At 35.6% G+C, this 14,018-nt stretch overlaps 1 protein-coding gene across 1 annotated transcript; it reads left to right on the top strand.

Moving 5' to 3' along the window:
- The first annotated feature begins 951 nt into the window (after positions 1-951).
- Positions 952-12,326, top strand: LOC104097904 (vacuolar protein sorting-associated protein 26A). Its single transcript, XM_009604527.4, has 12 exons — positions 952-1,222; positions 1,882-1,929; positions 2,239-2,313; positions 3,353-3,427; positions 3,537-3,609; positions 4,674-4,718; positions 5,666-5,777; positions 9,259-9,325; positions 10,809-10,853; positions 11,129-11,184; positions 11,464-11,639; positions 11,730-12,326. The coding sequence occupies exons 2-12, from the start codon at positions 1,927-1,929 to the stop codon at positions 11,930-11,932; spliced, it is 930 nt and encodes a 309-aa protein (XP_009602822.1). The 5' UTR covers positions 952-1,222; positions 1,882-1,926; the 3' UTR covers positions 11,933-12,326.
- The last annotated feature ends 1,692 nt before the right edge of the window (positions 12,327-14,018 follow it).

Here is a 14,018-nt window from a genome sequence, read left to right as displayed (position 1 = left end):
CCTTCTTGAAAAGCTTGCCAACCTAGAAGCCTACCATTCCTGCTTGACGTGTACTCATCGGTCCGCTCTCCGTCATGGACATCACAAAAACTCAACATATTCCAAAATTAAACTTACAAACTCGTTCCCACATATACATGGTTGCCCAAACATCTTTCAAGGCTGTCATGCTATTTCACGATCGTTCAACATTTAGTTTACTAATAATGAGCATTTAAGGGGATAAGGTCTCTACTCCAAGCTAAAAAAAAAATAACTATGACGTCAAAACTTAGTGAAGAAAAGAAGCGACAATCTACACTAACGAGGTTTAACAATGTCAAATACATCCAAATAACTCATTACTCAAACTTGAATTTTAGGTCGACATTAAACATCTGGTAAAGTTAGCCAAATGTGATCATTCCTATTAATCCATAGAACATTTTTTACATCAGGGGCAGGGAAGGAGGAGAAGTGAATGAAATGCGACATATCCTACTGACGGGGTTTGAACCCTCCACTTCAACTATGGACGACAGGGAGCTCATCAAGTGAGGTGTTCCTCAACTCTCTCTATTAAAATAAAAACCTCTAACCAGTACCACACAAAATTCTTTACATTAATCCATAGAGTTTCTAGGTCAACGGTCTTATTAATCTATTGCAAATCATCCATTGTCCATTAGATTCAACAATTTAATTATAAATGTCAAAATTTCTGATTTAATAAATTTTTATAGTTTAATTATGTATAGGATTCATGCAAACAATTCCAAAATATCATCTGTAATCTTACCTCAATGCTAGATGATGGTTTGCCCTAAAATATGTACATTGAAACTTACCTTTCTTTAATGCTAGGGTAACATTAAGCCAAAAGTCTAAGTACATAATTACTCAATTTCAAATAGCAAAGGTGCAATTTGATCATTTTCCTTTTTATATATAGTGTATATATATATATATATATATATATATATATATATATATATATATATTTCTTTTTTCCTTTTTATGTTGGTATGTTTTTTTAATTTTATTTTTCACCTTCTTCGGTTTGGTTCCACTTTTGTATTTTTGTAGGAACCCTGCTCGTATGCAACAGTCAAACAAAACCATTGTTGAGGGTACTTGTAACACATCTGCCATCTCGGCTTGATCGACCACGCTACCTCCGCTGCACACTTGCTCCTCTCCCGGCGAGCTCTTTCACGATCTCTTTCTTCGGCGAAATCCAGCTGTAAGCTAACATGCTCTTCCGTTTTCTTTTCCTCTTCAAATTTCCTAATTCCTCATCTAATCAGTAAAACCCTAATTCCTTTTTTCCTACGAAATTTTTGTTTAGAATGCGAATTTCTGAATTGTGTTTCAATTCTTTTGATGAACTGGTTTTAATTCTATGCGTTTGCTCCCAATGCATGAACGGGTGGCTACATCCCGATTTCTCACTGTTGTTTGTGATCTCACAACTTTATTTGTGTTCTTATTTTCTTCACATTTGATGTTGACTTCAAATTTTTTATGGAGTATTAATCTGATTTTATTTCTTATTGACTAATTCCTGGAAGATTTATCTCAAAGAAAAAAAGAAGAAGAGAAAAGAAGGCCTAAAGTTGAGATCTTTAATTGTTACATTGTGAATTTTCAGTAAGAAAGCCGTAAATTCAAGTCTTACAAATACATTTGGATTACTGAATAATGATTTCAATATCGTACCTTTTAATCTGATTTAAAAATACCCCTTCAACTGCAAATCTGTCTATCCGTTTGGATTCCTTGTTAATGTTGGTGTGTTCAAAGAACTTGATAGTTAACATCTCTAAGTAACTTTTTAGAATGAACTGTATGTAGCTATTCCTATGTTGCAAGCTCTAATCTTGAAGTATGTGTCATATGCAGGTTCTTCTAAGATAGAGTGTTGGTCCAGTACGCAGTTCTTATAACATGGTAAAGTTTCACCAATTGCTTATTGTTGTTGGACATATGCTTCTTATGCTACCACATAGCTCTCTGTGTGTGTGTGATTGCGCGCGCGCGCACACACACACACACATACATGTATGTCTAATTTCCTATCTGTGCGAGTGTGTAATTGGCCTTTCAATTTCAACATCAGCTATTGGCTACCTCCTGTATATAGATACATGTTGATATTCCTGCATGCTTAATGCAAAACTAATGCTTAAAATACCAACTTTTTAAAACCATATGCCCACGATTACTGGTCTTTGAAGTGATCGGGCATCCTTCTTGCAGAATTATATAATTGGAGCGTTCAAGCCAGCATGCAACATCTCAATCACATTTTCTGATGGGAAATCCCGGAAACCGGTAGGTTACCAGTGTTAGTCTTGTTTCTTGGTTATAGCTCTTATCATGTTTATAACACTTATCAATGAAGATGAAGCCATTGGCGGAGATTGATGCCATAATCTGCAGTTGCGTGTAGAAATTTCTGCTCCTGGATGTGCTTATTGTTTGTCATTTTCATTTTATTAGCTGACCAGGAGCTTTAGTCATGTTGGTGGAAACATTTTGTCTTCAGTGGTGTAAGATAGCCAGTAGGTAAAAAAATGCTCAATATATGTTTCACAAACTGGATGGGAAACATAGTTGATATATTGTTTCTTCTTTGTTTCGGCTAACAGTTTGTTGTTCCATGGGATAATAACCCCCCTTTGATGACCTAAACACTGCTAGTTAGTCTCTTTATTTGATATTAAATTCATCAATTGTGGATCGAAGTTCAACCTTGTTGCTAGATGTCTATGAAATCTTATTTTAATCGACTTTGGTACAGTATTGCTACATGACTCACCTATCCCCAAAAAGAAGTATTTCTGCATGACAGATAATGTAGTATCAGAAAATAAGGACATGACATGTCCTGTTTAAATATATAGAAAAACCATCAAACCTTAAGCGCAGTTCTATCTTCGTGGCATAAGAACTATAATATCATGTTTATGTGGTGAACAATATAAGTTATCTAGTAACCTAGAGTTAAGGAATATGATAGAATGGTCGATAGAGGAAGTAATAACAATAAGCATGTTACTTTTACATTATTGGGACGCCTTAGCAAAAAGACTTTAAAAAGGAGAAGTTGAATATTGAATTCCAGATCAGATGTATGCTGCAGTTATATGTCTAATTAGCGTAAAGCAGATGTAGTGTGAAACAAGATGCAATGCCCTCGAATGTGCATGTAAATAGATGCAACCTATATGACTTGAAAAAAATTGAAAAGAAAAAGAATAGGTGCAATCTTTTTGATTTGAACGGTCAGAACAAAACTGGAGATGTTTTGACTTTACAAGTTTACTGTTTGCTTGTTGCGTTCTATTCTTGATTATCTATTTTCTGTTAGGTCCCATTGAAGAAGGAAAATGGTCAAACTGTTATGGTCCCACTTTTCCAAAGTCAAGAAAACATTGCTGGCAAGGTACTTTTCATGTGGTATACTTTTGATTCTTATAATTCTCTTTTATTTTGTTACTTGTAGAAAGGTATCCTTTACCTTTTCTTGAGAATGTAGTTTCTCGTGACTTCAGATTTCTGTAGAGCCAGTATCAGGAAAGAAGGTTGAACATAATGGGATCAAAGTTGAGCTTCTTGGCCAGATAGGTGAGCTGCCAACTGGTCACAATTTTTAACAATTTGCAGTTTCGTGTCCTGCTCAATCAAGTGCATTGACGGCAAATGTTGAGATTAAAATTATATTGTTCTTTTCCAGTTTGAACTCTCTCCCCACGTATCAATATACCCATTGCTCTCTATGATCTGCTTCTATTTTTTTTTTCTTTCGTTGAGGTGTGGGAAGTGGGTTGGACTAAAGTAACCTCTTTTCCTAACTGATAATTCAGCTAAGGTTGCGGTGAAGCTCTGCTTATCTGTTTCTTTCTCAAAGGAGAAAAAAACTCTGCTTATCAGTTGCGCGGACTGCATGCTGCTTGCTATCAATTTTCAGAAATAGCTGCTTTTTTTACCCCCCCTCTAGTGATAAGAGCACCGCACATGATGTGTGGGTTAAGTGCATGTCACTGGTTCGAACCCTGCCACAAACAAAGCCTGGCATTTAAGTGGAGAACGGTAGAGGGGCGGACCCATTATCCACCGAGTTTCGAACTGTGTGCCATTGGCCTCGAGGATTTCTCGGTTATAAAAAAGCTTTGTTTTCAGTTAGTATGCTTATATCTTCATACTAATTATCCTATACTTCAATGAATAAGCCTGCCTTTTTCCTCTTGTTTTATCCTTATCACCTCGATTCATGGTTATGATGTTTCATTGTGTGTGGGGAACCTGCTGCCTGACATTCAAAAAAGGAAGAACTAGCATTAATAAAAAAACTATATAGTTCACTTAAATTGCTGGTATAATTTTTCTGTATACAGTCTTTATCGGCTAAACTGCATAACAATTAGAACATCTACTTGACTTATCCAAAACGAAAAACAAGCTTTCCTCCTCGCAGCTTCTCTTTTGTACGTTCATGTTTGCTTTGCTATAAATTTTTAGTTCAGTAAATGTATGGTTTCTTGCTGTTATAATTGTTTTATTTGTAGTCTTTATTTGGCTATGCAGCATTCTACATATTGCACATCACATCTATGACTTCTTTTTTTTGGCTGATATACCTGCTGTGGATAATTAATTCATGTTGCTATTGTTTTTTTTCTCTTGTCCAGAAATGTACTTTGACAGGGGAAACTTTTACGACTTCACCTCCCTTGGTAAGTATATCATATATGATGCAAGTGGAAGCAGAACAGGAAAATTTATTGCTTAGCTGAGTGAACCTGTGAAACATGTTGTGTTGGTTGTCTTGTTTAAATTTAACTGTAGCTTCTGCCTTGTGAGCTACTATCAGGTTAGATTGTGTTAACTTTTTAGAGTCTATGGGTATTCTAGTACATTGATTTTGCTGAGAGTTTCTCATACTTCCTGTTCATGGGACCTCGGTGAGTAGTCTAACGCTTTTATTTTGTTCTGATCTTTACTTGTCTTAGAAGTTGAGTCATAATCTGTAGAACCTATCATATTTAACTATAATTTTAGCCGGAATACTACATTTTGCAGCTTCTCAATATTTTACATTCTTCATAGTCAAGAATAGAGAATCATGATTGATTTTTGTTATTTTTATACAGCCTTTGTTGTTCTTAGGTGCATTATGCAGAATTCGTTTAATGGTTTTTCCTTGGAAATTCGTTGAGGTTGCTAGACTCTCCTTTCCCTTTCTCTTCTACTACTGTTCTGTTGTCCCGTCATGGCATTATAGTTGTGCCTGGCAGCCTGTTCATTCTTTTGCTTGAACCGTCGACTTTGCTTTATTTATCCATGGTCCAGAGAGACAAGTTTCCTGTCAATCTAGCTGCAGATTTTTGTCAGAGAGCCCAATATTCGGTGTTCTTCAATTGCCAATTGTGGCATGTTAACCTATAAGTTAGGTTATTTCTACTTATCTTTGTTGGACTGCAATGAGCTAAAGCATTTCCATTTGAGCTGTTGTCTAGTGTATGCTATTTAGGTGTTGTAAGTTATTTGACATAAAATACTCCGTCTACTGCTTTGACATCCACTTCGAATTATGGTCTCAAACTTTCCTTGTACATTTTCCCGCTGGTCTTTCCTTATATATTACTTCATTTTCTGCATTTAATATTTCTCTCTTTTGCAGTTCGAGAACTGGATGTTCCTGGTGAAATTTATGAAAGGAAAACATATCCTTTTGAGTTTTCAACTATTGAAATGCCCTATGAAACGTATAATGGTGTTAATGTCCGACTTAGGTAAGTTTTTTTTGTTTTGGAACCTTGCAGCATATATATGATACTTTTATACAGTTTCTGCCTTTGTTTTTTTTTTTTTGGTGGAAAGGATTTTTAATTGTTTGTTTCTGCCATAGAGGTTTATTTGGTACTGTATGTGATTGAATCTAGACTTTTTTTTCCTGATAAATGGGAAATTCCTAAGCGCAAGTAGCGCACGGTTCAATATGATTGATTCTAGACTAGTGATGATTCCAACAAGGTTGGGCACATCATAGCTTCCTGGTTTATTTGCCTCAGTTCTATTTCAGATTAAATTTTATGGAAACTTATTAATTAATTGTAGCTACACTTATTTGTAGTCAGATCAGGTTGCAGAGTTTTTCTGATATGTGAAGTTGCATTAATCTATCTTGATATTATTACGTAAGAAGAGTTCTAGCTTGTTGGATGATTTCTGTGACATGATCAAACAAATTAGACAGTTAGTGGTATATTAATCATAATTCATAACGTGCACAAAAGGCAAGTTGGTAGTAGAGGCCGGGTCCATTTTTCACCAAGTTTCGAACTGTGTATCATTGGCCTTCAGGGATTTTTCAGTTATCAAAAAAGAAAAAAAAGCAAGTTGGTGCCTTGGTGGCTAGCTGATTGCCTACAATTTCCAAGAGAAGTTATGGTACTTATGGATCATGGAGGGCTTTGTTTATCAAATTATGGAACTCACCATAGAATGCTGAGAGGTGATAAGATGTCAAAGCATGAAATTATTTTCTGAAGAAAAGCTTGTTATATTCTTTCATTCAAAAAAAACAAAATCTTGTTCTATTTATGTGTGACAGGATGCATAGAAGCATATAATGAGAATATTGCTTCCCCTCACTTGTCAACCATTTATATTGCAATTCTTGAAGCAGTTAAACAAACCCCCCCCAAAAAAATAAAAATAAAGCTAAAGGTGATAACTGGACATTCCTCATTAGTTTGTTTCGACCCAATAACCAATCAGAATATTAGGAGATGACCATCTTTTACTTGCGATAATATATACAACCTCTAAAGTAAAAGTAGATACAAACTGATTTTGAAAATGACTGAGAAGACACAAATGAAAAATAGTCGAACTTTATTTCACTTAAAGTTCTCATTTCTGCCTCTCCTTTATCACCAATCTTTCTCCAGCTTATTAGTTTGAGCCACCAATGTGTGTCTGTTGCCCTTAGTCATGATTTCATCCTTAAACGATAAACTGGGTAGGCGAAGTAAAATGTTATTGACAAGAACACCACTAAGTTGGTACTAGAAGTGTACAGAAGTTCTCATGGACCAACTCTTTTAGTCAAGTAAGGAGTCTACAAAGTCTACTGCTCCAATCCATTGCCAAAGTTACAAAAGTTCTGCCCAGGATGTTTACAACGCTTATACTGTCTGTACTCAACTGATTTATCTTTCAGAGGATCTAGTCAAGATTGGGATTAGGGTAAAGTGGAGCTTCTTTTGAAAGTTTATAGTACTGGCATCGCGGAAGTAGTGATAGAATGGCGTGGAAGGACATGTAGTGAGATCTCAATACAATGCTTTGGAAAACAAAGGCGGTGTCAAAAATATTATGGAAATGATATACAAAACTAGAGCGACAAAAAAGTTATCTTCTCTGTATGGTGATAGATACTGCAAAGATGCAAAAAAATGTTACAACTGCCTCGTTACATCTTTTTGAGATGGGACAACTGCTCCATTACATCTTTAAACTCATAGAGTCATGAAAGCCAAGAAGTTGCGTCACCTCCTGAACTTCCAGGTTCCTACACCAAACTAATACCCCTGTAAACACTATATTTTACATAAGATACATGTTTCTCTCCTTGAAAACATCTTTTATTTCTTTCAAGCCAAATATTCTACATGACATATAAAGGGATAGTCTTCCATATCAGCTTAGATCTGCTGCCAACTTTCTGTCCTTGCCAACTAAGGAGAAGACTCTTCACATCTTGTGACAACCCTAAAAATATTCAGGAACATTGCCCAAATCCGCCAAGTACTTTCACAGTGAAACAAACAGGTGACTAGAAGACTAGTTCTTTCTCACAAAAAAAGCATCTGCTGTACAGTTGAAAGCCCCTCCTTTGTAGCAGCTCTTGAGTCAAACAAGCATTGTCTGCAGTCACCCAGTCAAAGCTAGCAACCTTTGAAGGTGCCTTAGTCTTCCATAGCATTTTTCATGGACAGTCCACCTCCCAGTTGCTACAGTTTCCTTGCAGCATGTTGTAGCTATGTTGCGCGGACTCTCCAAAATGTACCCGCACCCGTGTTGGATCCTTCAAAAATGCACTACTTTTGGAGGATCCGACACGTATCCGGCTACATTTTCGAAGAGTCCGAGCAACATAGTGCTGTAGCAGCTCTTGACAGGAAAGTATTCCGTTCCTGCTAAAGTTGCAGATCCGAGTATCCATCTTACTAACATCTAGAGTAATATGCTCCAATAAATTAGAAGTTGACTGATTTCAGAAACATCCCAGTCATTGAAATTTCTCCTGAATGATAGCTACCAACCATTTCCTGCAAATCAATTAAGCAGACTGTTAACAGTTGGGCTATACAAAATAGGAACTTGTCTTTAAACTTCCCAATTGCCAACCAGGTATCTTCCCAAAACTTTATTCTCTTTCCATCCCCCACTTTTGGTTCAATATTCTGCTGAAATTCTCCCCACAGCTTATAAGTATTCCTAAGTATTGATCTTGATGTACATACTCCCTCAGCCTGACCCTTTTCTTTCATGGAAATCAAGGTCTAGTGGTAAGATTGCAGCATGTGGTGTGTTGGTTAAACGCAATTCATATGTTTGAATCCTGTGGCAGTCAAAAGTTTGGTATTTAAAGGGTAGGTCCACTAATTTACCAAGCTTTGAACCATGTGCCACTGGTCCTGGAGAATTTTCTAGTTATCCAAAAAAAAGGAAGTGTGGCTGGCCATTTTTAAAGACGAGCATATTAGCATCTGAAATGTGTGAAAGTGAGGCAGTTTACTGAAAATACTCGAATTAGCCAGAAGAATATGAAGTATGAAGTACCAATTACTGAACCAGAAAGATAAAAATGGGCTTTCATTCTGTATCAATTTAATTGAGGTTTTGAAAGTGGTTTGCATAAGTTTTGAAGAGCTGAATGGGAAATAAGACTAACATATGAGGATTTCAGAAATTAGTCATGGAGATTTGAATCAAAGAATGCACATTCTACTGTGGTGTAGTGTACGTGTGTCCATTAATTTTCCTAATTTACTGTTCATGGTCGTCCATGTACGTGTCCATTAATTTTCCTAATTTACTGTTCCTGATCGTCCATGTACGTATGTCCATTAATTTTCGTAATTTACTGTTCCTGGTCGTCCATGTTACATGTGTTCTGGCTAAAATGTTAGTTTTGTCAGCAGTTTGATAGATCTTATGCCGGACTAACGACAATTATTCTCTGGAATTTTGTGTTGGCTTTAGGTATATCCTTAAAGTTACTATCACCCGTGGTTATGCTGGTAGCATAGTTGAATATCAAGACTTTGTGGTAAAATTCTCTTTCTCTCATTCTTATTTTGCCAATTTTAAATAGTCGGCGTACCTTATGAAGTCCTAATGAGTAATGACATACATTTTCCTTCGTTCCATTTGTTGGATTGTTAAAGTTCATTAATCTTGTGTTCTTGACGTATCTTGTCAAAAATTCACATTATCTTAATGGCCTACCCTCAATACTCATTTAGGGTTGCTCAAAATTAGATTTATCTAGTTAGCAGCCTTTGCCTCTTTACTTTGAATAAAAGAGTCTAGGGCTTTCTGAATTTGCATTTCACCCAAAAAATAAAGGAAAAGAAAAAAAGGGTCTATAGGGCATTTTGCTGGAACCACCAAAAGAAAGAATAAGTTCGGAGAAGGGGCCGACATGGAATTTATAGGCAAAATACATAAGTTGCCACCTGATCTATGGCCCAAATCCCTGTTACACACTTTCTGGGAACGAATATTACTTTACACACCCAACCTTTCCAAAGTGTATCTAAGACACACTACTTTTTTCTTAACCAGTTTTTCAGAATATGTGTAATATCACGCACCAATCAAACAGTGACACGTGTCATTTAAAAAATAAAATAATTAAAATTACAGTTATACCTCTCATCTTCCCCATCTAAACTACCATGGCTGTCTTCCTCCTCTCTTCATCATCAAACACCATAGCCTCTTCCTCCACCTTTTACTTAATAACAAAGCCACCATTAACTAACAAAAATCACCAGAAAACACACCCAAAACTCCATCTTTTCCGCTGAAATTGAATCAAGCTTTAATGGTTGGAAATAATTTCGAAAAATTCTTGCTTCCGGAAAATTCGACTTCGCCATGGGTAAAGCTCAAGTTAAGCTTCTCTGCAAAAAAGAAAATATCTTCTATGCAAAAGATTGAGGCAAGCTTTTGGCGGAGCTACAAAAAGCTTTAACTGCTGAAATCTAATCTAAATTTCTCGACAAAAGATCTGAAAAAAAAAACTAAAAACTAATCAACAAGAAGAGATATGAGAAATCGTGGTATGTCTATTTGAGAAGGAGGAGGTCGGGTGGTGGAGCTCAAGGAGTAGCCATGGCAGAATTTTAAAAAAGGAAGAAGATGACTCAATTTAAAATATTAAAAAACTAAAAAAAAATTGACAGCTGACACAAAATTCTTCTGTTCACGCGACCCATTCGTTGGGAAAAACACGCACTGTCCACGTGGGCAAAGTAATGTGTCTTAGATACACTTTGGAAAGGTTGGGTGTGTAAAGTAATATTCGTTCCCAGAAAGTGTGTAACAAGGATTTTGGTCATAGTTCAGGGGTATGTTATGTATTTTACCGAATTTATATAATACTTTCTGCATCTCAGATTCATTTCTAGTTGGTTAATTTTGAACCTGTTTCATGGAGATCTTGAGTGTTACTATATTGAGTACTTGCTGAGTTTATTCTTCTAAAGAAAGAGTACTTGCTGAGTTTATGCCTGACTTTGAATCAGGTGCGCAACTACAGCCCACCTCCTTCAATCAACAATAGTATTAAGGTAATATTCCTTTCTAGATTTTTCTGCATTCACATATACCCACATTTTCATTAAACTTGTACACGGAAACATGAAAAGGAAAGCAATATTAGACAGCTTACTGGGTTGGGAGTGAAATGGCTCAAAAGTCTGACTAATGGACATGGTACTTATAACAAAAGTGGCTGACATGGTGGTGATATCAGGACACTCGCATCTGAGGATCGCAATAGGTATCGGAGAGGAGAATTGCACTGCTAGGGGTGCTTATCTGTTTCTATTGTTTAAATTTGCAGATGGAAGTCGGAATTGAAGATTGCCTTCATATTGAGTTCGAGTACAATAAAAGCAAGTGAGTAAAACGTAATAGTAGTTTGTGTCTTTGGATTTTCATGCCCCACCTTTTCAACTATTACAATGTTCAATTGTAACTGTCGAGATCACTTACTCCTAGTTTAGATGTGTTGCTTTAGTATGAGGGGAACAGCTTTGATTTACATTAGTGTCTGTTTGTTCGCTCTAATCCTGAAAACAACTCATGCTCATGTTCTGTGTATTTGTTAATGTTTTTTCGCATGGAAGTATCTACTGATTAGAAGTGCCTCTTCTGATGTGCAATATAATATTCCAGGTATCATCTGAAAGATGTTATCATAGGAAAAATATATTTTCTTCTTGTAAGAATTAAGATTAAGAACATGGATCTTGAGATCAGACGCCGAGAATCAACTGGTTCTGGGGCAAATACCCATGTTGAAACGGAGACGCTGGCCAAGTTTGAGTTGATGGATGGTGCCCCCGTCAGAGGTATATTCAGTCACCCTTTAATAGTCCAGCAGTTATCTTCTTCATTGGCTTTTGGTTAATATATTGTTGATGTTTGTGCTCTATTGACAGGCGAATCAATACCCATTAGACTCTTCCTTAGTCCATATGAACTGACTCCAACATATCGTAATATCAACAACAAATTTAGTGTGAAATACTATCTGAATCTTGTTCTTGTTGATGAAGAGGACCGTCGGTACTTCAAGCAGCAAGAGATCACTATGTTCCGCCTAGCAGAAACTTCCGTAATAAATCAAGCTGTTGGCGCTTGAGAATGGCTTATTACCTTGCTATTCTGCCTCGATCTTTGTATTCTGAGATTTCTTTATGCGCTTGAGATGGCCATTTTACAAAGATGCTGAAATGACTTTTTATTGGTAGATTGCGGTATCTGGGAGAACATACTTGCAATTTGTATAGAGTAGGTAGTTGTGTACATGAATATTGGAGTTGGAATCTCTAGTTGATGTTTTTGAGAAATACTGGGTCAAAGGGACAAGGGATTAAGTTAAACCGCAATAAGAAAACCTAATTTAGCTCGTTGTACTTTGTATTGCATTGGATGTTTCTCTTGATTGCTTCTTCTTTTGTTGCTCTAAGGGTTTTATTGTATTTTTGCTGCTTTTCTCCGATAATGTCATGAGTGACTTATCATTGATTCCTCTACTTCTACTTCTTTTATTTTTATTTTTATTTTTTTGCGTTCTCTTTTCATTTTCTTTTGCTACTATAGTCCTTTTCTGTCTTTTTATGAACATTTGTTTTGTTAGGAACCTTGTGCATCGTGAGTAACGTTTGATTGATTTTGTAATTTGTGGTGTCAACATGTGTATTATAGTGTTTCTTCTCCAACTGCCCTGAGCCATCTATGAATGCGTTTTAGTAATTTCGAATCTATGTGATCCTTGTTAAAATTTACAAGGAATATTCTGTCTCTAAAAACCTGTTTTCTGTGCTACTCTATTTTTTCGCCCATTAATAGTGGAATGAGAAAGACTGAATTGGACGAGAAATCAACGGGTAATTGAGATTTGAACTCTTAACATGGCAATCAGATAGTGAATTTGTGAGATCTGTAGCAAACCTAATTTCATTTGACGCAAATCATATCAACTACTTCCCAACTTGGCAGACAAGGATTAGGACAAGAAGAAAACGGTGTACCCAAATACTTTACTTTTCTTACTGTAGATAGAATTTGATTATAGAATTGGAATTGCATTACAAGAAATCGTATTGTTATCTGTTTGACATTTAAGCATCTTGACATGGAAACAATCACATCAGTCGAAGCAACTTACTTGTATTGATCCACATCTTATATCAAAGTGGATTAGTTACTATATCAAAGCAGAAAAAAGGAAGGGAAAAAAAGGAGCAAAATTCTATAAATAAAAACAGTCTCGGAGAGTTGTTAGCCTTATAACTCATTTCAATTTGAATGACCTCATTGATTTGTTTTGTTTCGTTCTGCCTAAAGTTTCTTTTTTCTTTTTAAAAGTCTGCTTGATTAAATAGCATATTAACGTTCATAAGTTTTATTTACTTATTATGTTTTACATTATCACCTTGGTACACATCACTTCCACTCAGAAACAAATAAAACTAGTGCTATCGTGCTCAGCAGGAATAGTATAATTGTTGAAAGAAAAAATATATAATAATTGCTGGAGTTAAATAAGTTAAGCTATCAATGAAGTCACTGTATTTTTATATGTTGAAGTTGACAATGCCCCCACTACTAAATCTACGTTATTATTATTCTTTTGATGTTCAAAGATTACTTCCTAAATGACTTTTAGTTTTTTGTCGGGATATTCCAAGAGGACTTGGAAAAAGAATTTGGAGCATCAAGAGAAAATGATAGCAAAAGAATATCCAAGCTAATAGATTGTAGGGTTTTGTACTAGATTATAATTCAATAATATGAAGGATGAAAAAAAAATCATACAATGTAAAGATATGTGTTGGATTAACACAATAGTTGGTTTACAAAACTAAAAATTTGATTCAATCAACAATTAAAATGGAAATCTCAACTTAAATTCCAATTCAATCCCATAGTCGCACTCGCACGTATAGAAATGAAGAACCTTGAAAAGAATAAAGTACCAATCAACTAATAAAGAAAGAAATAGCCGAATTACCTTACGAAGATCATTGTTGAAAAGACAAAAGAGAAGTTTTTTTCCCCTCTCAATAATGTAAATATTATCATAAAAAATAACAAAATTTTGTAGGCTATTTTATTAGTGAAAGTCATAAGAGACATGTTAGTGAAAGGATCATATAAAGGACAACGGAACAACTAAGAAAACTTTACATAAACAATTATTGAAATTAATTATAAATGTTATG

The sequence above is a fragment of the Nicotiana tomentosiformis genome, chromosome 5 (assembly GCF_000390325.3).
Source record: "Nicotiana tomentosiformis chromosome 5, ASM39032v3, whole genome shotgun sequence".
NCBI classification, from domain to species: domain Eukaryota; kingdom Viridiplantae; phylum Streptophyta; class Magnoliopsida; order Solanales; family Solanaceae; genus Nicotiana; species Nicotiana tomentosiformis.
This window is presented reverse-complemented; position numbering and strand designations above follow the sequence as displayed.